This window comes from Canis lupus, chromosome 23 (genome assembly GCF_048164855.1).
Source record: "Canis lupus baileyi chromosome 23, mCanLup2.hap1, whole genome shotgun sequence".
NCBI classification, from domain to species: Eukaryota; Metazoa; Chordata; class Mammalia; order Carnivora; family Canidae; genus Canis; species Canis lupus.
In genome coordinates, this window is record NC_132860.1 from 38,678,817 (window position 1) to 38,704,707 (window position 25,891).

General features: G+C 47.1%; 1 protein-coding gene across 4 annotated transcripts in view; it reads right to left on the reverse strand.

The window, feature by feature from the left end:
* The window catches only part of ME3 (malic enzyme 3), a 186,224-nt gene that overhangs the window by 27,683 nt on the left and 132,650 nt on the right, over nucleotides 1-25,891 (reverse strand). For all 4 annotated transcript variants that reach the window (XM_072794951.1, XM_072794954.1, XM_072794952.1 and 1 more), the window contains exon 6: nucleotides 19,208-19,311. In XM_072794951.1, the coding sequence (XP_072651052.1) occupies nucleotides 19,208-19,311 (104 nt within the window). The remainder of the gene's footprint in view (nucleotides 1-19,207; nucleotides 19,312-25,891) is intronic.

A 25,891-nucleotide genomic window follows, 5' to 3' on the forward strand; every position in this document is an offset into this window, starting at 1 on the left:
CCTCTTGTGTTTTTTGGAAACTTTGAGAAGAATAGGTATTAACTCTACTTTAATTGCTCGGTAGAATTCACCTGTGAAGCTGCCTGGCCCTGGAATTTTGTTTGTTGGGAGTTTTTTGATTATTGATTCCCTTTCACGGCTGGTAATCAGTCAATTTTTCTATTTCTTCCTACTTCAGTTTTGGTTTGTTGCACATTACTAGGAATGTATCCATTTCTTCTAGATTGTCCAGTTTGTTGGCATATAATTTTTCATAATAGTCTTTTACAATCCTTTGTATTTCTGTAGTGTTGGTTGTTATTCTTCTTTCATTTGTGATTTTATTTGAGTCCTCTTTCTCTTTTATGAGTCTGGTTTGCCAATTGTGTTGATCTTTTCAAGAATCAGCTCCTGGTTTCAGTGATCTACTGTTTTCTAGTTTTTCTACTGTTTTTCTAGTTTTCGTATCATTTATTTCTTCTCTGATCTTTATTATTTTCTTCCTTCTGCTGGGTTTGGGTTTTGTTTGTTCTTCTTTCTCTAACTCCTTTAGGTGTAAAGTTAGGTCATTTGAGATTTGTCTTGCTTCTTGAGGTAGACCTGAATTCCTTCTTAGAGGGAAGTTTTGCTGCATCCCAGAAATTTTGTAGTGTTGTTTTTCATTTTCATTTCTTTCCATGTACCTTTAAATTTCTTCTTTTATTTTCTGATTCCTTGCTTAGTAGCATGTTATTTAACTTCCACATGTTTGTAGTCTTTTCAGACCTTTCCTTTAACTGGTATCTAGTTTTGTAGCATTGTGGTCAGAAAAGATGCATGTTAAATTAAATCTGGTCCAGTGTGTCATTCAAAGTCACTCTTTCCTTGTTGATTCTCTGTTTCGATGATCTGTTCACTGATGTACATGTGGTGTTAAAATCCCCTACTATTATTGTATTATTGTCAGTTAGTTTCTTTATGTTTGTTATCAACTGTTTCATGCATTTGGGTGCTTCCATGTTGGGTGCATAAATATTTACAATTGTTATATCTTCCTGTTGAATTGTCCCTTTTATTATTATATAGTGCCCTTCTTTGTCTCTTGTTACATTCTCAGTATTAAAGTCTATTTTATCAGATGTAAGTACTGCTGCTCTGGTTTTCCATTTGGTATGTTTTTCCATACCTTCACTTTCAGTCTGCACATACCTTTAATTCTAAAATGAATCTCTTGTAGGCAGCATATGGATGGATCTTGTTATACATTCTATCACCCTATGTCTTTTGTTTGGAGCATTTAATCCATTTACAATCAAAGTAATTATTGATAAGTATGTATTTATTGCCATTTCGTTACTTGTTTTGTGGTTGTTTTTGTAGTTCTTCTCTAATCCTTTCTTCTCTTGTTCTCTTTCATAGTTTCCTGGCTTTCTTTAGTGATATATTTGGATCCTTTTCTCTTTACTCTTTGCTTATCTATTACTGCTTTTTGATTTGTGGTTACCATTTGGCTTGTATATAACATCTTCTGCACATAGCAGTCTATATTAGGTTGATGGTTGCTTACAGTTGAGTCCTTTACTCAAATTCTTTATTCCTTTCCCTACCACATTTCTGATATGTGGTGTCATACTTTATGGCCTTTTATTTTGTGAGTCCTTCAACTGATTTTTACAGACATATATTTACTGCTTTTGTGCTTCACTTTTTTTTTTTTTAACTCTTATTTATGGTCTTTCCTTTCCACTCACAGAAGTCCTTTTAACATTTCTTGTAGGGCTGGTTTAGTTGTCATGAACTCCTTTACCTTTGTCTTAGAAACTCTTGTCTCTCCTTCTATTCTGAATGATAGCCTTGCTGAATATTCTTGGCTACAGATTTTCCTCTTTCAATGCTTTGAACATATCATGCCACTCTCTCCTGGCTTGGAAAGTTTCTGCTTAAAAATCCCCTGATAGCCTTATGGGGTTTCTGTTGTATGTAACTGTCTTTTCTCCTGTTTTCTTTTCTTTCTTTCTTTCTTTCTTTCTTTTTTTTTTTTAAAGATTTATGTATTTATTTTAGAGAGAGAGCTAAGGGGAAGAGGGAGAGGGAGCCTGACAAGGGGCTCAATCCCAGGACCCTGAGATCATGAACTAAGGTAAAACCAAAAGTCAGTCACTCAACTTACTGAGCCACTCAGGTGCCCCTTTTCTTCCTGCTTTAAAAGTTTTTTCTTTATTACTGCTTTTGTAATTTTAATTACTATGTGTTTTGGTGTAGACCTACCTTCTTGGCTTGATTTTGGTGGGGAAATCTCTGTGCTTCCTGGATCTGCATATTGCTTTCCTTCCCCAGATAAGGGAGTTTTCAGCTACTATTTCTTCAAATAAATTTTCTATCCCCCTTTCTCTCTCTTTTATTTGTTTATTTTTTAGCAATCTCTATACTCATTGTGGGACTCAAACTCATGACTCTGAGATCAAGAATCACATGCTCTTCTGACTGAGGCAGCCCCCTTATCTCTTTATCTTCTTCTGGAATCCCTATGTGAATGTTTTAATGCTTGATGGAGTTGCTGAGTTTTCGAAGTCTACTCTCATCTTGAATTCTCATCTCTTGCCTTCTCAACTTGAGTGCTTTCCATTACTCTGTCCTTCAGGTTGCTAATTTGTTCCTCTGCTTCCTCTAGCCTGCTATTTATTCCATAATAATTTCATTTATTGTGCTCTTCATCTCTGATGGGTTCTTATGGTTCCTATCTCTTTGTTAAGGGTTTCAACTGATGTTCTCCACTCTTTTCTCAAGTCCAGTGAGTATCTTTATGACCATAGCTTTAAATCCTCTATCAGGCATATTATTTATATCCATTTTCCTTTGGTCTCTTGCTGCAGTTTTGTCCTGTTCTTTCATTTGCGACATATTCCTCTGTCTCCTCATTTTGTCTAACTCTCTGTGTCTGTTTCTGTGTATCAGGAAATTCAGCTACATTTCCTGTTCTTGAAAGTAATAGCCTTATGAAGAAGAGGTCCTTCAATGTTCTACAGTGCACTGTCTCCTGTTCACTGGAACCTGGCACTTCAAGGTTGTCTCTTATGTGTGTTATGTATGTCCTGCTGCGTGTCCCGGCTACCTTTTTCCTTCAGTCCATTCATCTGCAGAGGCTCTCTATGTCTGTTGTGGGCAGGGTTTAGTTCCTGCCCAGGTGAGGCATGCAGTTTCAAAAAGGTGGGGCCACTGTTGGGACCAGGGCTGTGTGGGTAAGTTGTGCAATTTTAACAACATGCACAATTTTAATAACGTGAGCCTCGGGCTTCCACAGAGCCTGCAGCTACCACTACAGGAACAGGGCTCCTGTACTTGCCCAAATTGGGAGATGTAGTATTGGCAAGATTTGTGCCAGTCTTCTGGGGGAGAGGGCCTGCAGTGCCAGTACTGAGGCAGTGTGACTGAGAGAGCTCGATCTGCCAAAGTGGGGGAGAGCGGAGCTTGGTGTAAGCAAGTTAGGTAGTGAATGTTGTCACTGTGCTGGTTCCCACAGGTAGCCACCTGTGTTTGTTCTGGGGGTTGAGGGAGGGAGATGGCTCCTGCCAGCTCCTTTGTTCCAGGGAAGTGCCTCCAGGACTGCTCTGAGATGTGAAAATATCGCTCCCTCCTGTCTGCCCCAGGCATTTTTTCAGACTGCTGCTTCTAGGCTGTATCTCCACAGGCTGTTTGTCATGCTGTCTCTTAATGTTCAAGGACTCAGCTTCCTATCATCCTTTGGACTCTCCTGGAGCTGAGCCCTCTGATAGTTTTAAACATCTAGGCTCTAAGTCTTGCTGCATGTAAGAACTCATAAAAGTTGGCCCCTCTCACTTACAAAGCCAAATGTTTTGGGGATCTGTGGTCCCTCTGCAGGCTCTTTGGTGTGGTCACCTGTTTCTCCCTGTCTTCCACATTTGCACTTCCCGCCTGTAGATGTCCTTCATCCTATTAGCCTGTAGATGTCCTTGGTCCCATTAGCTCCCCACTGAGTCCTCACCCTTCCCACCTTCTTCAACGTGATGTCTTCTCTACCTTTAGTTGTGGAATTTGTTCTGTTAAACCTTGGATCATTTTCTGGGTTATTTACACTGATGTGTTATCATCAGTGTATGTGAGACATAGGCAGAGGGAGAGGCAGGCTTCCAGCAGGGAGCCCGATGCGAGATTCAATCCCAGGACCCTGGGATCATGACCTGAGCCAAAGCAGATGCTCAACCACTGAGCCACCCAGGTGCCCCTCATGGCCTTTCATAAAACCAAATGCTGGCTGGTATGAACCAAAGGTGGCTACTTCAGTTGCTCTTGACATTATCCATCCATCCATCATCTGTCCATCCATTCATCTGTTCATTTCTCCATCCAAAAGCATCTACTGAATACCTGTGATGAGGTGACAGTTTAATTGTCCAATGAATGTTTTATGAAGGGGTGGGTATATGACGGAGTTGGTAGAAATTTAGTGAGTTTGCCTGTCCACTTGTTAAGCTAATTAAAAGTCCCTCAAGAACAAAAACAAAATTTCAAAGGGAAGATTTAAATGGCTTACGTGAAAAAAATATGTTCTCATTTCATCCATGTACATTCAAATACAGGTAACAGACTTCACCAAAACACCAATTTTGGTGTTTAATTAATTATAATTGCCTTACATATTCATTAAAATACTACTATTACTGCTATTCTTACTAAAAATAGCTAAACTTTATTGACTGCCTATTACTTACTGGGCATCATGCTGAGCTACTTACATATATTATCTCAATTAATGTTCACATGACCCTTATGAGGTAGGTATTGTTTCAGGGAAGGAATCCTGAACTATAGATGTGAACTTATTTGCTCAGAGATTATTCACTCTACTGCAGTTGGAAAGTGGTGGAGCTGGAATCTGAATCTGGCTGTATCTGACTCTAGAACTTATATTAATAGCAATATTATTGTTTAAACTTAATAGCAATATAATTTTGTAGGGACAGCTGAGTTGCTCAGTGGTCAAGCATCTGCCTTTGGCTCAGGGTGTGATCCCAGGGTCCTGGGATCGAGTTCCACATCAGGCTCCCTGCAGGGAGCCTGCTTCTCCCTCTACCTATGTCTCTGCCTCTCTCTCTGCATTTCTGGTGAATAAATAAATAAAATCTTAAAAAAATAGCAATATGATTTTGTAAAGAGATACAACTAAACAGATAACAAAGTTGGATTTGTCTCTCCATCGGGAAAGACATGTGGTGAGAAGAAAACACTAGGCCAGGAGACAGGCAAAGCGTGTTCTCTCTCGGTCTCTCACATAAACTCTGGGTCTTGGGTGGGTCTCCTTTCTCTCTGGATCTCAGTTTCCTGCTCTGAGATCAGTGGACTTGTAGCATGAGCTACTTAATGTACAGCTGGAGCAGATACACTAGGAGCTTCACTCAGATTTTTCTACAAGTCTAAAGTAGAGAGGTCTGACCATTCTCGGTAAGAGCAACATGTGGCAGGAAAATCTGAAGAATGAGTATTTATAGATTCTGTTTTGAGCGGAGACACATAAGACCAGCTGAGTGGGCAAGGCCAATGCAGGCACACTCCATGTCACACAGTTGGAGCAGAGGGGTCCCTGAGAAGGTGACCTGCCCTGGCGCACAACTTGGGGATCTGGGCAGTTTCCTGGTTTTAGTGCTGGCAGCATATTGCTGACCTTCTTTCCTGCCAGAAGCTGTCCCTCACCGAGGAGGCTCCTGCTTATCTGTCCCCTTCTGCCCTTTTGAACTCTTCAACCTGAAGCCCTGGCAGGGGCTCTGTATTATCTGAGGCTTCTCCAGTGGAGAATTCTTGCAATGGAGAAAGAGGCACCTCCCCAAGCCAGAGGAGCCCAGACTTTTCCACTGTAGAGACACAGCTGGGAAATGGCCTTGGAGCTGCCAGCAAAGGCAGCTCCAAGGACAGGGCTCACTTAAAGACACAAGGCTGGCTGATGGGTGGCTGTTTAATCCCCGCCCCCCCACTCCCTCACCCAGGGCTCAGGCATGGGGAAGCCTACAATTGGTGACCTGTGTCTGGGAGCCCTAGCAAGCTGTGTATGACCATGTGACAAGACCCAGGCCAGGACTAACAGAGCTGGGTACCTGCCAACTGGGATGCAGCTGCCCCAGGATAAGGAGAGCCCAAGGTAGATGCTCTGCTCATCCCCCAGCAAGCTGACTGAATGTTGCGTGAGGGACGTGGTGACAGCAATACATTCCTGGCGCTGCAGACCTGGTTTCTCTGTTCCATAGGTCAGGACCTGCCATTCTTTCAAACACCTGGGTCTAACCTCTTTCAGGCCTGAACAAACACAAGGGACCTGGGAGGAGCAGGTGAATTTGCTTAGCCTGACTCCAAAGCAAATGACTAAAAGCAACATTCGTATTTCCATGGGAGGCCACTCTGGTCCCCCAGTGAACCCCCTGCCCCCCACAAGCTTCTCACAGCAGAATGCTCAGTGAGAACATCAGTTGTCACCCAGTGAAAAGATATTTCTTTGATTTATTTTTTCCTCCTAGAGGAAACAGAGCTGACATAATCATGAAATCTCTTGGTCTTTTTTTTTTTTTTATTTTATATATTCCATTAAACTCTAGTCCCTTGAGATGTTCCCAGAAAGTTTCTGTGGCTAAATATCTGAATGTTAATTGCAACATATGCAATGTATACTGAAGGCTCTCAAAAGTCCTGCATTAGGGAACCTGTTGAATGGAGCATTTTTTTAAACTTTGTTGACCAGATACTTTAGCCTTCTGTGTCCCCTTCCCTACCTACAGCAGAGCACACTTCAACAGATACAACTCTCCACAGAAAGAACTTTGTACCAGGTGGGGCTGTGTGAATTCAGGGCAAGGCCACCTCTCCCTGGGATCACTGCAACTGCCTCTTCTGGCCGGGATCCTGCAACAATTGATCTCACCTTCTCCAGGTTTATTCCCCTTCCCCCAATCCCTCTTCCTTGTCTTTCTAGACACAAATCTGCACAGGCCACTTATTTTCTAAAGATCCATACAGGGCTCCCACTGCCTTTAGTATTATGTCCAAACTCCTTGGCTGGTACTCTGGCCTCAACCTTAATCCCCAAACCCTGCCCATGTCTTCCCATATGCTGGTCACATCCTGCTGTTTCCCAGTTACTGTGGGCCCTTACATGCCTCTGTTTTTGCTAAAGTGCCTAGAAGGCCCCTCTTTCACCCAGGCCAATTCCTATTCAAACTGCAAGGTCCAGCTTCAATGTGACCTCTTCTAGGAAGGCTTCCCTGTCCCATTGCTTTCTCTACCCTCAGGGTAGTACTAACTCTTTTCTTCTCTGGACTGCCATCATACTCTGGATATATCTTCATCATGGTATATATCACCTTGCATTACAATTACTTATTGACATTTCCATTTCAATTAGCTTTTTTTCTAGAGAGAGTGAGAGAACGCATGTGCGTGTGCACTAGTGTGTGCAGGGCGGGGAGGGGTGGGGGCAGAGGGAGAGATAGTATCTTAAGCAGGCTCCATGCTCAGTGTGGAGGCTGATCTCACAACCCTGAGATCATGACCTGAGCTGAAATCAAGAGTCAGACACTTAGCCGACTGAGCCACCCAGGTGCCCTCAGTTTTAATTATTAAAGAAATGTATCCAGCAGGTTATCCTCTTTGTGCCAGGAACTATCCCAGGTATGACACAAAAATTCAATTCAGCAAACATGTCTAAGTGCCCACTGTGAACAAGGGACTACCTTACCTGCGAGATTACAAAGGCAAATACAAGAATCTCAGTCTGATGGGGACACAAGAAAATATAAGAGCAGTTGCAACATACTGTGGCTGGAGTATTAATAAAGGTATGTGCTAGGTATTTAGGAGGCCTCTGAGGGAGCAGACAGCCTTGCTGGGTGGCGGGGGCCGGGGGGTGGTGGCAGTGGGGTCTCACCAGTGGCCTAAAGGAAGAATAGAGGCTCATGGGAAGACTGCGGGTAGGATGAGGAAGGAAGAAGGGCATCTTAGGCAGGAGGAACAGCACATGCATGTGGAATGAGAGTCGGAGGCCTTCCTGGAGCTGCAGGAAAATAAGCAGAGCTAGAGCTTGAGTCGGGGTGGGAAGAAAGGGGAGTAGTTGGGAGACCAACCTGAGTCCATGCCTGGGTAAAGAGCCTAGATGGTCTGGAGGGCAGAGGGGCCCCACCGATGGGCTGCAGCCAGGAAGTAGCATATGTTTTAGGGAGTTCTTTGTGGCAGCAGAGTGGATGACGGGGTGGTCGGCTGGGAGGACAGACTGGAGGCAAGGAGGCATGTCAACTCCAGCGAGAGACCATGAAGTCTTCCTGGTAAAGGCAGTATGGACAGGGTGGGAGAGAAGGGGCTAGACAAGAAGGAGGATGGACAGAGTGTCAGGGAGTGGAAAGAACTTTGGGATTGATGGGTCCATCACACTGAATGTGTGACCTTAGGCAAGTTACTGAATCCCAATGTCAGTCCTCACTGATGATCAAGTGGGCCAACGATACTTCTTTTGCAATCCTGTTATTAGAATTAAATGAGATAATGTCTATAGAAAGCCCAGCATACCACAGACCCCGAGTGCCTGGAGGCTATGGTTATTAGGGACAGGAATGCATTAACAGAGGCCAGACGTGGAAGATGAAGGAAGAGGAGGAGCCCAGGATGGACAGTGATGTCCACTGCTCACCGAGGTGGGGGACAGGGAAAGACTGGCAAACCTACTCGATAAGACAGGCCGGGCACATGAGTTGAGTCTCAGGTGCTAAGATGTCCAAGTGCATTCTGTTCTCAAAGCAGGAGGCTCTACGTGAGGCTCAGCAGACAGGAACATGAAGTCTAGGGCATGGCGAATCGTCAAAGTCAGGGGGCTGGATGAAGGTCTCAGGCAGAGTGTGTGCAGTGAGTAGGAAGCAGTGTCAAGGACAGAATCCCAGGACACGCATATGCCCGGGGAGCAGAGGGGAGGAGAGTCCAGCAGAAGAAAGTAAGCAGGGAACCCAGCAAGGTGGAAGCTGGGCTGGCAGGCCAGCTGCCACAGGAGGGGCCACGTGATAGGTTCCGGTCAGGAGCGTCAGATGCTGCTGGGATGTCAAGTGAAAAGGGGATCCTGAAGTGTCCATGGGAGTCAGTGTTCAGATGATCATTCGTGACCTTTTCTATTCTTCATTTAGTAGGTGGTAGTGGTGGGGGCACCAGACTGCGGGGGGTAAAAGGTAAATGGAAGGGGAGGAAAGGTCAGGGATTATCAATTTCGAGAAGCTGGGCTGTGAAGTAGGGAAAGGGTGACAGCCACGGGGGGATAAAGGATTGAAGATTGATTCAGATTTGAGGTGAGCGTGTCCCTGTGAGGTAAGGGAGCCAGCGTGCAGGAGAGGCGATGGAGGAGACCCTGGGGGATCGTGAGAGGGGCGGCCAGAGTCCGGTTAGGGCGTGAGGAAGACGTGGTCCCTCCCTCGAGGACCCCTGCGCGGTGGTGGGGTGGCTCCGGCCCTCGCGCCACAGCTGCCACACACATGCGGAGTGGCTCACTCTGCCGGGGCAGGGCCTGGAAAGCGAATCACGAGCGTGACGGGCAAGGGAAGCGGGAAGCGCGGGAGCCACGGAGAAAGCGGGACTGTGGAGCCTGGAGAGGAGGGAAGGGCAAGCAGAATGAGGTGAGCCGTCATCTTCAGAGACACGAAGGAGTGTTCTGTGGGCGAGGAATAAAGTGGACTTCTTTTCTGTGGCCTTGGCAAGCGGAGTGGAGCCAGCAGATGGGAGCAGAAGGCCACGGGCTCCGCGCTCTGTGCGGCCGAGATTTCGAACCCGGATGGGAGCGGCGAGCGGTCACTGGAAGGGATGCTGTGTCACCGGAGCCCCGGCCGGCACGGAGGGGGGACGTCGGGGGCCCTTCCCCGCCCAGGCCCCACCGGGAGAGGCCGGCGGCTCCTGGGGCTGGCGTCCTGGCCTGACCGGGAAACGCCCATTGAGCAACGAGACAGTCACAGGAAGCAGCGACTTCTAAGCAAAAGTGCCAGAATGATGTGGCCATTCCTCAGTCGCTGCCCCGACGGCCACCCCTGGCCAGACGGAAAACACTGCAGGAACGGTCTGGATTTCCTCCTCAGTTTCCCAGTTTGTCCGAGTTCCTGGGCAAGCCCGCGCCTGGCGCCAGAAATCCCAGCGCCGGGAAGAGGATGGTGGCTAATCTGCTGATCTCTTGGCCTCCCAAAGGTCAGAGGTCAGTCCCGAGTTTCTCCTCTAGGGGACAGCATCTCACGCCTCAGCCTTCTGCTCACAAGGCCTGTGCACTGTTCCCGGCCACCAACGTGCCGGCTGGCTCCGCGGTGCCCGCATTTACACGCGCTCCCGTTCGCCCCAGGCCGTACATTTTAGTGGCCAGAGCGTCCCTGGTGTCCGTGAACCCGCCCCGATGAGTTTGGCCCGTTCTGGTCTCTCTCCTCAGGGGACTCCTGCCCTATGTGTACCATGCAGGCTGCCCTATCCTCACATCTCGTCCCTCCTCAGAGTTTCAACTGCTCCTCTCCCCGAGACCTGGCTAAATTTTACCTTGACGTATGACAGTCTGACGGCGGAGGGCAGTAAGGTCTGTGTTTGTGGGCTTTCCGGACAGCCGTGAGCCCCAGTTGGGGAGAGCAGGGGAAAAGGAAACTGCCATGTTAGGGGACAGATTGGATCAAAGCAGCATGTGGCAGTGTCCTTGAGGGCAGGGAGGGGTCTTATTGGCCATCCTGTGATACAAAAGCTGAAGAATTAGCTCAAGCTGACCTGAGCCCCTCTTTCCGCCACCAGCTCTGGACAGATCAGCCTCAGATCCCCGGGTGAGAAGACCAAACACACGCTGCTGCAGGCCCAGTGCCCTATGCCTGCCTGGCTGGTACGTGTTGTGAACAAATGAAACACGAATGGCTGAAGGCAGCTAATAGTGCCTCTGCAGGAGCCTACCTTGGAGCCACATGCTCCTCTTCTAGAGGCCACAGCAGCACCTAGTACAGGCCATTCCCGTGACTCCTGAGGGTCAGGTCAACATAGCAGGAGGCCCTTCCCAGCCAGGAGGGGCGAGCAGACAGCAGAGGGGCTGTAGCCAACAGCCTCAGGTCTGCGAGTCACATGGGTCTGGGGTGAGTCCAAACTTGTCATTTCTAGCTGGGTGTTTTGGGACAAGTTACTTAACCTTTCTGAACCTGGGTTTCTTTATCTCTAAGGGCACTGTGATAATTAAATGTAAAGCCCCCAGCACAGAGTAGGTGCTCTGTAAAGGTGAGTTGCTAGTTCTTTTCTGGGAAGAAGTCCATGACTTTTAAATCTAACCAGATGTCCTAAGCCCTTTGACCAGCCCCTGCCATCGTGCCCAACACTGCGGGCAGGGCCATTCACCAGGTACATGCTCAATCTACACAAACTCATTAGTGAGCGTATTTCTTCTTTTTCCCCTAGTCGATTATAAACTCCTTGAGAGCAAAGTCTCTTTCTGGCTTACCACTATGCCCAATAAATATCTGTCCTCTGAATGAATGAATAAATGGATAAATACATGAATAAAAAAATAAACAAAGGCTGCCTTGAATGATTTTCTGATTATTTTCTGTGTCCATTTTACAATGTCGGGAAGAATGATTTCTTCAGGAAGGTCTGCTCTTTGTATTGGCCACACTCTGAGGCACAGAGAAAGCACATGATGAATACAGGCTGAATGGAAGCTTGGGAGAAATGTCATGAATTATGTGAAAACAGAGAAAACAACTGGATAGGCTCCCCTTAATTTCCCACTGCCTTAATCATTATCTGACCCTGGGGAAATAATTTTCTTCCTGTGTCTCAGTTTCCCTGCCTATAAAGTGACAGAATTGGGTCAAGCGAACACGTTGTTTCTTGCTCTGGTATTCTAAGATTGTGAGCTTACAGTCCAGGGATGGTGAAGTGGGAAAATGAAGTAAGACATGGACTGAACCACAGGAGGCATTCCTAAAATTCAGTATACATGAAAATACCAAGTAGTGATGGTCTCTGCTGAGAGGGACTCAGAATGGGAACACTCCCTTGAAACATTATAACCAGGGCTTGGAGCAAATACTCATGCTCTTTACAATCTCTTAAAATTAAAATAAAATCTTAAAAGTTTCTTTGTAGTCTGGATGCCATAAGCTTAGAGGTTTTCCTTTGTTTATACCATTTGTTTATACCACCAGGAGAAGCTTAGCGTTGAAGAGCCTCAGCTTTTCCCTTGAGGGTTGAGTGAGCCAGGTGGGCTTGTAGTTTGCAAAAGGACCTGGAGGGGGCGCCCATCTCTGGTGAATTATGGGGCAATGGGACCACTGGCCATTTGGTGATTAAAGGAGGAACCAAGGGGCATCCGGGTGGCTCAGTCTGTTAGGAGGCTGCCATCCGGTTCAGCAGGGAGCCTGCTTCTCCCTCCGTCTCCCTCTGCCGTTCCCCCTGCTTGTGCTCTCTCTCTCTCTCTCAAGTGAGTTAATAAAATCTTAAAAAAAGAAAATAAAGGAGAATCAAGAAGAGCCAGCTAACTGACCCAGATGCTGGAGAATTTTCCCATCACAAAAAAGAAATGATAATTATGTGATGTGATAGAGGTGTTTGCTAACCCTGTGGTGATCATCATATTGTAATATATGTATCAAATCAACAGGTCGTATGCTGCAAATTTATATAATGTTACGTGTCAATTATATCTCAAAAGTAAAAAGTAGAAAACAAAGAGGGTGCTTCCCTAACTGCCAATAGCTAAGGAGTTTGAAAATGGGAGTTGATGGCTGATTCCTCCAGAGCCCCCCTTATGGTGAGGATGGGTAGGGCACTAACCCTGCCCCAGAACAAGCTGGAGAGAGTATGCTAAGTAGGATAGCTTCCAAAAGACCTCCCATTTCTCTTCCTTGACTATTGTATCAAGAAGGCTGGAGTCTGTTGGACTGTCTTTCATGTAAAGTAACAGAGAGAGTAGCCAAATTAGAGGGTGGGTTCTGGAGTTAGACCACCTCGGTTCACAGCTTGGCTCCACCATTAACCAGAGGCATGACCTTGGACAAGCTCCCTAACCTTTCTGTGCCTCAGTTTCCTCATCTGTAAATTGTGCATTCATTCAACAAGTGTTTATTGAAAGTCGACAGCACACTCAGCACTGTTCTGGGTCTTGAGATGTAGCAGTGAACAGAAGAGTCAAAGATCCCTCCCTGCAACTTTTATTTTAATGGGACAAGACAATAATTATCTACTTAATAGGACCATTGTATTAAATGACTCAATGTATGTGAATTGCTTTGTTATCTATAGGAGCCTAGCTCAGCACTGAATTCACCACAGGGAGAAGGGTGGGATCTATCTTTCTTTCTTTCTTCTTTCTTTCTTTCTTTCTTTCTTTCTTTCTTTCTTTCTTTCTTTCTCTTTCTTTCTTTCTTTCTTTCTTTTTCTTTCTCTCTCTCTCTCTCTCTCTCTCTCTCTCTCTCTCTTTTGTGGACTGTTTTTGTTTTTAACACGAACTATTTCTGGGGAAGAATTGCTGCTTAACTCATTATAAAAATTCATTATTTTTTCTAATCACAAAAGAGATGCCTGTGCACAAACAACCAAACATTATAGAAATGAATGACTTAGAAGGCAAAAATCCCTGGTAACCTCATCTTTTAACTATAGGCACTCTTAAGAACTTGGTGTATACATACCCAGATACTTTTTTCTTTATAGACCTTATCTTGACAAAGTCTTTTGTTTTTCAGAGTTTTTTTCCCCCTAGTTATCCAACTTTATTAAAAAACAATCTGGTTAAGCCTAATAAAATAAATATGATAGAATAAGAAGAAACTCATGCGTGTGTGTGTGTGTGTGAGAGAGAGAGACAGAGAGACAGAGAGAGAGACAGAGAGAGAGAGAGACAGAGAGAATGAATAAGACACAGAGAAAAAGAGACAAAGAGAAAATGAGAGTAATGGACTATGCTATGGGATTTTTTGGAATTACTATATCTCCTCTGTCAAGGAATGATTGGGAACTCCAGTCTTATCCATCCTTTCTTTCCCTTGAGAAATGCTCTACGTCATCAGTAGCAGTTCAGAAAAATCTTTCCTGAGGAGTGCCTGGGTGGCTCAGTCGGTTAAGTGTCTGACTCTTGATTTCAGTTCAGGTCCTAATCTCAGGGTCCTGATCTCAGGGTCATGAGATCGAGCCCGGTGTCAGGCTCCCTGCTCAGCAGAGAGTCTGAGGGTTCTTTCCCTCTGCCTCCTCCCTCCCCATTCTCTCAAATAAATAAATCTTAAAAAAAAAAAAAAAAGACTTTTCTGATAAAACGCCTTGGTGTCCCATTTCCTTTCTGGATAATCAGGCATAGGAATGGAAAGTCTCTGAAATGCCCACAGGCAGTACTTTTTGAAGACAAAGGTTTTCTGATGGTGACCTGCCCTAATACTCTCCTGGATTTCCAGGAGTCTGTTTTTCATTTTCAGAAGGCTGGTTAGTTCTTTTTTTTTTTTTTTTTTTTTTTTCGGGGGGGGGGGGTTCTTTTTCAAATTTGCCTGCTATTTTTTCCCCACAATCTTGTGTACTTTCCTTGTTACTTCATTCTTGTGAAAAATCTCTTTAATATATTTAAGCAGAGCTGCCTTATAATCTTTCTGAGAATATTCCTTTTTCTGTGGTTCTAATTCTTCTTCTGGTTTTTCCTTAGTGTGGATTGTTTCCATGTGGATTACTGTGAATCACAAATTTATTTTCACTGGAGAATTGTTTTTCCCCTCGAGGAATTCCACACAGCTTGGCTTGTGGGAGTGTCCTTACAGAGAAGTTTGACTTTGCCTTCTGCCAGGAAGGTTCTCCAGCCATATCACTGGCAGGGGACAATATTTTACAATCATTTCTTAACCACGTGTATATTATAAATGCAGACTCTAAACCCACATGTGGTGAAGGCTTAGTGTTTTGGTTTCTTCCAAGAGACATTCTTTCCCCCGCCAAACCCCTTATCGTTTCCCTGGCTTGCGGAACAGAACCCGTTTCATTTTCTCTGAGACTGTAGTAGCCACTGAAAGTTCCTAGTTTCCTGCAGGACTCTCAGCACCAACACCCTGCCTTGTATGACCCTGCTGCCTGGATGTGGACCCGTCTTTAAGCCTGAATGATGAGAAGGACACAGCCATGATAGTGGAGGGACATTTGAGCCTGGGGAAATAAGCATGAAGTCTCTGCATCTGGCTCTCACAAAATGACATGTGGAAGGAAAAGCAAGAAGGCCAGTGTGATGGGAGTTGAGGGAGCAAGGGAGCTGGCGTTGGCAGATGAAGCCTTCAAAGGCTTCCTTCTGGCTCCGAGAGCAAAGAATAGGGTGGTGGTGGGGGAACGAGTGCTGGATGTGTGTAGCCTTTTAACAAGTCAGTATCGGTAGGTTGATCTTGGAACAACTTAGTAATTTATTATCCTTGGGCAAGTTTCTGCTTCTCATTTTGGTATTAAGAAATGTTGTCCCCCAAAAGGATGTTGGGTTATGCAGGGGGCAGTGGTGCCCAGTAAACTATGCCTCCTGGTATTTTGATTCTGTGTCAGCTCCTTCCTTGGAATCTGGTAGGGATCTACGATTTGCTTTCACTAGTGGAATGTGGTGGAAATTTTATTGTGCCAGTCCCACTATGGTGTGAGCCTCAGGTATTTAGTGTAGGGTGGTGCGTGCATGTGTGTGTACATACGCGTGTGTGTGTGACAGAGGACAGAGAGAGAGAGACTGAGAGAGAGAACTAGACATATAAAGGTGGAGAGACTCAAAGAGAACGTTTTCCTGGAGCTAAAAAGCAGCCGATTTTTAAAACGTCAGGTTTCTTATTTATTTTTTTTTTTAAACTATCATTTGCCTTCTTCCTTATCACTCCTCTCAGCACCTTAGGAGCCTCTATTTTGGGGTGGGGAGCTCCAGGGAAAGGGCGAGGGTCCCTTCCCGAGTCCATCAAAAGACTGAAGCTGCTGCTGCTGACCTCAAACTCTGTCCAAGCATCCGACAGGGTATGGCTCCAGGTGCAAGAGGAAAACAAACCACTCCCATCCATTCTATTGTAAGGAACCAAAATGGAAAAAAAAAAAAAAAAAGTAAGTGGAAATGGTGGCCAGGGAAGACTTGTGAGTCAAGCACCGTGCCTGGGTCTACACGGCAGAGAAAGAGCAGGAAGGACGGAATGACCATGTTGGCCGTGTGGGCGGTAGCCTCGGTCTCAGCTCTGAGCAGCACGTGCACGCACGTACGTGGCTATTCCTTCTGCCCTGCGGGGTCCCCAGTGGCCAAGCTCCAGGACAGTAACAGAGCCATGGTGACTCTTTTTTTGGGCAAAACCACCTTAAGATATACCCCCGTTGGGAGACAGGGGCAAGGAGGTGGAGCTTCTCAGCAGCAGGATGTTTGGAAAAAAGACAAGGCAGTTCAAGGCAGAAGTCAAGGTTTCCCAAGGTTCTTTCTTAAAATACACTGTGTTTAGCTTTGGGGCTGCTGACTCACCCCCCCATTGGGGCATTCCATCTTGAGGCTATATATTCCCCAGAGTGTCTCATTTCCCACCTACAGTATCCACAGAAACATCTGCTTTCGCTTGTTAGAGAGTCAAAACAAGCAACTGTCAACCTATCATCATTTCCACTGGAGGACACATTCCTCTTGGCTGATGTGTGCCCTCCCCAGTCCCCCGACAGCCTGCCTGTGTGTGACACTGGGAGCTGATTCTGATGATAAGTGGAAGCATCTCTCACATCCTCGTTTATCTAACCTCCTCACACGAATAGCAAGACTTCTCTTTGGGGATTCGTGCAATAACTTCTGACTCATTAGATAAGCGGTAGGCCCTGGACCCACCAAGCAGAAAGCAGGCCCTCCAAGCCCATTGCATCCCCTCCTCTTCCTCCGCGCTGTGGAAAGCAGTCTGTCCTTGGAGCCAGAGGACCCACGTTCCACCTGCGTCCTGCCACATGCTGGAGACCTGGGCCAGGGTCCTTAGCCTCTCAGGGGCCCAGTGTCCTCTTCCACAAAAATGAGTACAGTAATACCTATCCTGCCAGCCACGCGGGGATCTTGCGTGGTCTGAATGGAATCTCAGGGTGGGAAGGGATCTTAGAGACTCTGATGCTTAAATTTCCTCCTGTCATAGCACCATTGACAACCTACACTTGAACTATTTCTGTGACAGAGAACTCATTCCTACAGAGAGTGTGGTGCGTTGTGAGACAACTCTGATTTATTTTGAGCTGAAAACGGCTTCCTTTGCCATTCTACCAATTGGTTCTTCTTCATGTGGCTATGTGGAAAGAGGGCAAGTCCCTTTCTGGAAGAACAGCTTTCAGATATCTGGAGGTGTACTGCACACTGATACAGACAGAGCAGTCCCTAACTCCTGTCACCACCAGGCTAAGCTTTTGACTCCCCTCACTGTCATGGCTACTACTCTCCAAAGGCATGTCAGGCAATTTACGATCCTTAAAGTAGCCTGTCTGCAACCGAATGTGGTGCTCAGGATGGTCTGAAAGTGGGGAGAATGAGCTGGGCCATTCGCCTCTCTTGTTCTAGACGCTACGGCTCTGTTAATGCAGCTGACCCTCAGCTGCCTTGGTGGTTATTTCTCAGTAGCAGCACCTCCTCTATGATCTCAGTTGTGGACACCTAACTTTCTGATTACCACTTCTTCTCTGTCCAGCTCATTTTCTCTTTACCCAACTCAATAATTCTTAAGCTTCATTAGGACTTACCATCCCCTGATCTGCATGTCACTGACCTCTAATTCCCCACAATGTCCTCATGTCCCTTCTTACTCAGCATAGATCCCAGGACACATCATCATAACCATCCCCTTGAAGATACTCGCAGTTCTTTTCTCTTTCTCTCTCTTGCCCCTCAGAATCCCAGCCCGGGTTAAATCCTAATCTCTGCCTCTTCCTGTCCTATTCTGACAGTTGACGCTGGCTTGAGAAAAACACAGAAATAGGTTAAATTCATGACCAGTGATCTGCGGGGGTGCCCACGGGGCTGTCCAGCAACCATCCTCTAGCACCGTCATTTGGACATTGCAGGTCTTACCTCCTCCAGCCCTAAACCTCCAGCACCGTCCTCACTCAGAGGGCCTCCTGCCCCCCTACCTCATGTGCCCACCTGCCTGCACCTGTCCCCAGTGCTTGGCCCTCTCCCTGTCCCTGCGGCCCAGCCTCTGTGTTCATATCTAAGGCTAAGCCCTCTCATTTACTCTGGAACTTTAGCTCCCCCTCCCCCACACTCCCTTACGAATTTCTTTTCTATAGGATCCTTCCCATCCTGTGTAAGTACAATATGATTTTCTTTCATCTTAAAAAATAAAACAAAAACAAACAAACAAAAAAACCCCACTATGATGATTAAAGGCTTGCTTCTCATCGCTGGATAGGGAGATCAGATGAGGGGACTTAGAAGCTCAGTAACCTGCTCCATGACATCACAGAGGTAGAGGCGGTGGGGTCAAGAGTCAAGTCCAGTTTTCCTGCACCCCCAAAGCCATGGAGGCCAGAGCAGCGCTCCTCCAGCTCACTGCTTTGGTCAGAATGGCTGAGCGCAGGCAAGGGAGGACTTTGCCAAAGATACCCAGGCCAGCCCTGCCAGGACCTGGGCACTCTCGGGATAGCAAGAAAGGCTGGAGGTTTTCAAATGACTAGTGGACCTGCTGGGTCTGGAGGAGCCTGCTGAGCTGCTGAAACTCTGTCTTGACTGACTTGCCCATCACACTACATGTGGGTGGAGGCTGTTTCCAGAACTCTGTCCCCAGTACCACGCCAGACACAGCAGGGTGTGCGGGTGGCCGTGATGGCAGACAGATGGGGCAGTGAGGGGGGCAGAAGCTGCCCATATCACACACCCCAGCACACAGATGGCACCTCATAAATCTTGCAGGCCCACAGCCTGTATGGCCTGCTCTGGTGGCTCATTAGCGCTGCTCAGTCCTCAGATACAGGTGGAAAATGACAGCTGACATGACAAGCTGCTGTTTTCTTCCTGGGACCTCAGACACTTAACTGTCTCCCAGTCACAGGCCTTCTGTCATCAACCCTCTTCTCTGTCCTCCCTGCTCCCAAAGATTCTCCCATGGAACAAACCCATTGGCTTTGTGTCTTCCAAATACATGGATAGGGTCAAGCTGCAATTTTCAGACCATGCGGAAAAGCATGCATCTCCTGCCTCTTGTTGAAACCAGTGCTGACTTGAGTCATACCATGTCTTAAGAGTCCTCTTTCAAAAGGAACAGGCTGACCCACTTACTTGTCTGTCACAGCCTGCATGAACTCGTCCAGCAGGTCATCGTACTCCTTCCCACGCACGCGCTGGTGTTTCAGCCCAATGTACAGAGGGTCTCTGAGCAGCTCCTGGAACAGACAGCATTGTTGCTCAACAGTCCTGGGTTAGCAGGAAGGACCAGAGAGAGGAGGCCAGAGGGAGACCTCAGTAAGAAGAGCCCAGGCCACACTGTCTCTCAAGAACAACAAAAAAGAGATGGGCAGATTCTGACAGGTGGGCTGGGCCTTCGGGTGGAGAAGTCAGCACAAGGAAGGCCTCGGGGCTGGAAGCAGAAGGAGGAAGTACCTGGCGTATTTAGGAAATAGGAAGGAATTCCATGCGTGAGGGTCTCCAGGAGTTATCTATCTTTGTGTCTGTGTCACCAAAACTGTGAGCTCTGGGTTATGTGGTTATGGCTATGGTTATGCTCGTAAGCATCTGGGTTATCCTCATCTCTATGTGAGCTGCAGGATGCAGAGGTAAGGACCCCACAGCCCCACCTCGAGGGGCTTCTGTTGGAGTCTGACCCCCATCCCTGACCAGCCATGTGACCTCGGGCAAATCACAGGACCCCTGGGACTTGTCTTCTCATTTGTCAAATGGGGATGAAATGTCAGCTGCACGGGGTGCTTGGGATGATTAAATGAAATAATATATGTACAAGAGCTTTGTGAATTTTAATACACGCTATGAAGTAGTGGCAGCAGCTTTAACCCGCGTGGCGCATCCTGTGTGCCACATACTAAGGACTGTTCTAAGTACCAGAATGTCTCCCCTCAGAGGTGGGACAGCCATGGAGGTGTGTGGCTTGGGACTCCCGTAAGAGAACCCGCTGAGGGCGGGGGGTGGGTGGACAGCCTCAGCTGCCTTGCTGGCCCTGGGCTGCTCCTGGCCCTGGCTGCACACGGTGGGGCCGGGGCGCCCTCCCGCAGGGAACCTTCACTGAGGCCTGCCGTCAACCCGCCTGAGGCTCTCCCAGGACCGCACTGCGGCCTGGGCTCTTCTTACTGAGGTCTCCCTCCGGCCTCTCCTTTCACAGGTGTCACACCTGCACAGGAGTCTGAGGGCCCCACCCACCCGCCACCTCCTCCTCCTCCCCCCTTCATTCTCCATGGGTGTCCCCTGATAAACCTTTCACACCTCTGTCTTCTAGAGGGCCTGAGCAGACACAAAGGCAGGTCTTGTTATTTCCTCCATTTGACAAATGAGGCAGCGGGACACAGAGAGGTAAAATGAGCCCCCTGGACCTTGGGCCAGTAGGTGGAAGGGTCAGGAGTCACACCCGAGCTGCCTGGCTCCAGCGCTCACCACGGTCTTCACACACAGCCATACCACCTGGGCGGCTCTTTGCACATTAACCAGAACTGTCTTAGTTTTTGTTGAAGACACCGCTGTCAATCCATACTGTCTTGACAGTGCTACAGAGGTGGTTGTGCAAAGGTGTAGGGGATAGCAAAGATAGGCAGCATCATCCTTCTAAACTCTCACCCCCAGTGCTGAGCCCACATAATTTGAGGTGGGCTTACTGGCAGCAAAAAGGGGGGCCCTGCCCTTAGTTTCTCACTCCCTTCACCCCTGGATCATACCTCCCTGAGATAGGTTAGGATGCTGCCCTGGCAGGTGTGTGTGTTTGCGAGACTGAAGGATGGCGGTGGGCACATCAGTGCCCACTCTTCTCGTGCCACCTCCAAAGTGACCCTCTGAAAGCCACTTAGAGGCAGCAGACATCCAGCCAAGGGCAAAGCATAAAATAAATGTGATGACTTGATGGAAAGCTAGGCGGTTATTAATATAGGTGGTTTTTAAGACTATGCAGCCACCTGGACCAATGTGCATGAGATTATTTAAAGTGAAAAAAGGGCAGATTCCGAATTGCACAGATGTGATTTCAACTCTCAGAAACACACACATACAGCCCAGAAGGGCACACACAGAAATGATAGAAACAGTGGAACTCCTGGCACCTGCAGAAAACATTCATGTTTTTAGTTTGTATAGGGACTTACAAGGTTCACAGTGAGTTGTCACTTGTAATGCTGCCAAGTGACAGATTTGAATCACTGGTACCCCAGGCAGCAAAAAGTGAATTTCTCAGTGCTGCATCTGCGGTCTCTGGGGCAAATCCAATTCTCCAGTAATACTGTAGAATTTTAGGGTTTTCCAAAAATTTCTCAGTATACCTGGGTCAACCATAAAGAGGTACAACTGAGATATAAGGGTGGCTATGAAAGCTTTAAAACATTCTTATATTTTGCTATTATATTAAAACATTTTATGCCCGAATTATTTCATAACTAAGTACACACCCAGAAATTGGAAAGAAAGTTTCTCTACAGAGTTGGCACTAAAAAAGAGCTTCTTCTATTTGTATAGAACTTTCAAATAGGGGCACCTGGGTGGCTCAGCGGTTGAGCTCGGGTCGTGATCCCGGAGTCCTGGGATCGAGTCCCACATCAGGCTCCCCACAAGGAGCCTGCTTCTCCCTCTGCCTGTGTCTCTGCCTCTCTCTCTGTGTCTCTCATGAATAAATAAATAAAATCTTAAAAAAAAACACCTTTCAAATAATTCACTCCTGAATCAAAAGTAATTTGATCCCTCTATCTTACATATTCTCATCCCCATTTTATAGATGGGGAAGGTGGAGTTCAAAGGTTTATGGATGTTGCCCAAGCTTACGCAGCCAGGAAGAGGCTAAGCTCAAACTGAGCCTGGCTTTGACTGGATCTCATGACACTGCCCCTTTCCCCCCAGTATTCCATATTGTGAGGGCCAGGTGACCTGGAGTGGCCCCTCATGCTCTGCTTGGTCCTCTGGAGGAATTGGGTAGTGGCCGGGAAGGTGGGGGGTATCTGTGATCCTCCGATGAGGCTGGGTGGGGGGCAGTGACAGACAGAATGGCAGCTGGAGTCCCCATCCCCGGCCGATTGGACCTCCTCCGGCAGGAGGGTAAATGGCTTCTCCTAAACAGCACAGGGTAGAGCACTCATGGCTGTCTTGGCACAACACGTAGCTAGAAGTCCACGTTCTGCCCTCTGTCCTGCTGAGGGACGGGCCTGTAAGAATAGCTGCCAGCAAGTTGTGGGACGGCTACCTGGCCTGGACTCTCCTTGCAGCCCTCCTCTATTCTTGACTCCCTTACATAAACGTCTAGTTTTTAGTAGGTAGTATTGCCAGATAAAATATAGAACGCCTGGTTAAATTTGAATTTCAGATAGGCAATACATTTTTTTAAACCTAAATATGTCCCAAGTTTTGCATGGAACATATGCAAAAATCAATTAGTTATTTATCTGAAATTTAAATTGAACTGGCATCCTGTATTTTGCTTTGCTAAATCTGGTCACCGTGTCAGGAGAGGTGGGAGGAGCCCTGGAGGCTGGCAGGCAGCGTCCTGCACAGGCGAGAGCACTGCCCGGCTCCGGCTGGGTGGGCCTCAGTCTGGGACTGGCTTTAGAACCAGAAGGGGGTCGGGGCTTTGCAAATGGGCAGGCCTGGGTTTGAATTTAGGCTCTGTCACTTAGGTCTGTGACTTTGGTGGTTTTTTTTTGTTTTTTTTTTTTTGGATACACAATGTCAGGGAAAACAACATGGTTTCCTCCTCTTCACTGAGTCCCAGATTTAAGCTGGAAGAGACGAACCTCCTGCCTCAGAAAAATATTTATCTTGTGTAGCAACGGACACACTAAAAGGTTCTTCAGGGAGCAGCTGGGGGTCTGGGTCATGGGGGTTCCTGCTGTGGACACAGCACACTTTCCCCTCCCAGGGTGGTAGGCATGCCTACCACACATATCCCTGGGTGCTCAGTTAAGCCCAGGGGTGAGCTACAAAGATCCTAGGAAGGGCATCCTTGCAGGTCAGGTGCACATGGAGAACGAGTGTGTCTGACAGCACCGCACGGTGACTGCTGGTTGTTCAGCAGCTGCAGTCATGATGCTCTTGCCAGGTGGGAGCAGCCCTTCAGCACTCAGATCTGCTGGTGACCTCACATTTCCCTAGGAGTCCAGGAGCACCCCCAAGGTGCTGTCTGCAGGCCTGTGGATAGTCTGTTCCCGTGTCTCCCCAAGAAGCTATCCTCCTCATTAAAATCCACTGAGACTCAAGACTTCTGCCAGGTGAAGATTTCTAAGGCTCAGAGGCCATTTGTAAGCTAAGCCCTGGGGTTGCCCTACAGGACCTGTAGTGTGGAGCGGCATGCGCAGTGGGCTTGGAATGAAACCTGGGGAAGAAGCCATTTCTGCCCTGCACCCCCTTTCCTGGGTGAAACGAGAGATCTGAGCTGTACATTTGACCCTTGAATAACAGGTTTGAACGTAGTGGTCCACTTACATGTGGATTTTTTTCGATAAATACAGTACAGTGTTGTACATGTATCTTCTCTTGTGATTTCCTTAATAGCACTTTCTTTCTTCTAGCTTATTTTATTGGAAGGATACAGTGTACGATACACATACACAATATGTGTTAACCAACTGTATGTAATTGGCAAGGCTTCCAGTCAATTGTAGGCTGTTAGTAGTTAAGTGTTTGGAGACTGAAAAGTTGTGCATGGATTTTCAACTGTGTGGGGGTCAGCACCGCTCACTCCCAGGTTGTTCAAGGGTCAACTATAGTTCAGGTCCCTTCTAACAGGGATAGTCAGTGATGCTGTCTCTGGCTGCATGTGGATGAAACGAGAGAAACAAACCAATCCCCACACACCATGACGAGGCCCCCAGCAGGTGGTCCTCTCTGCAGGGGGTGGAGGGGTCCCCTGGCTTTGTCCCTTTGGAACTTAATCATGGGATGTCCCTCTTCATGGGATTGCTGCCCGACATATTCATTCTTCCAAACCTCCTTGGGGTCGGCAGGTAAAAGTGACTCAGAGTTTGAGGGCTGTCAACAGCAGATGTTTTCCTTCAACAGGAAATGTTGAAGGGTGTTTTCCTTGACTGATTAAAGCTCCTGTTGCCTCAGGAGTTTTCACAGAGACACACATGCAGACGGTCTGGTTATCCTGATACTACAGCTCCTCAAACAGCATCCTCCCTGCACTGACATGTAGATGGAAGTTGCAAGGTTAAGCCTCTCTCTCCTATTGCTCTGACTTGCTCTAGGGGAGAGATGTGCCCTCAAGACTTCTGGGGAGGAGGGAATCTTATGAATTGACTTATTATTATTATTATTTTTTAAAGAACTGTAGTGTGGAAGATCACATAGTAAATGCATTTGGAAAGGGTAAAACCACCGTCTTCCCAATGCTGGCCACTTTGTAACTTTGGATTTTTGTGTCTTGAATTTTGTGAAGAGGGTCTGGTGGGAGTTTGCCTTCCTCTGGGGCGAGAGGACCATGCATATAGCATTGATAATCCCTGGGCCTGGGCCTGAGTATCCGTGGGACCCTGACTGCATGAAAAAGCTCCTTTCCCATTCTGCATTACCCAGTCTACACCGCAAATCTGCACCTCTTGAAGCAGTGCGCCATGGTGGACAAGGAAGCTCTGAAGCCAGAGAAACCAGGTTCAAACCCTGACTCTGACCCTTAGCCTATGGGACCTGAGGTGAGCAGTTCACACGTGTCGGTCTTAGGTTCATCTACAATCCAGGGGACAGCAACAGCTACACAGCTGGGGTGAGAATGACATGAGAGTGAAATCCTCGAGCTGTGCCTGGCACACGGCAGTGCTGGCACTGGTCTTACCGCCCTGGGTGGGAACCGCTCTCTCTCTCCCCATGGTGTGCACCTGCTCTCACCAGGTGTATCCTCCTCTCAGTTGGGGAATACTCTGGTCCCTCCTGCCAAGAGAGGGCAGATCCAACGGAAGCTCTCTCCCTCCCACGCCCAGCAGGGAGAAGTGATGCAGAGGCCTAAAGCTCTAAGCGGAGAAGCAGACACTCGGAGGAGAAGGAACACATTAGCCATTAAAATGATCAATTAGGTGACAGGGTTGAAGCACTGACAACTAGAATATTCCACCCATGCCCTGGCTCTCATTTATCTCCCTCATGCCTAGCAGAGAGCCTGACACATACTAAACATTCAATAAACTTTTGCTAAGTAAGTAGGGAGAAAATGTTCATAAAATAACATTCATTGAAAAAATGAGAACAAAATTACAGGCACATTATTACTCCGTCTATGTTTTTGCATAGATGAATATTGGAAAGGAACATGGATGTAGCACTGTGGGATACATGCCATTTCTCTTTCCTTTTAAGATTTTGAATAATGTGTTAAGGTTACTTTAGTAAGAAACATTCTAAAAATCAAGCAATGACCTTGGCTTCTAAAGCAGTGGGCAACCCAGGCAGGCAGATGTGGTGTGGGCAGAGGAGGGAAGACACAGGTTAGGATCCCTCCCCGCCACTCCTAGCAGATCATTTGGGGCAAATTAATTTCTCTGTGCTGTCAAGCTTCAGCACGGTGGTCTGTGAAAAGTGCTTGACCATGGTTTACTCAGGGTTTCTCACTATCTCTTCTGGGGGGATTATTACAAGTTGGGGACAACTCTAAATTTCAGCATATCATTGCAGGGCGTCGGACCTTCAATGACACAGGATCTTACACATCTCCTAGAGGCAACCAGCACCCTTTCAGGGGATATAGTGCCCTTATGATCAGACTCAGTCTTGGTCAGAGCCAGCTTTTAGGAGACAGTGAGTTAAAAGTCTCAATTAAATCCAGTTGGAACA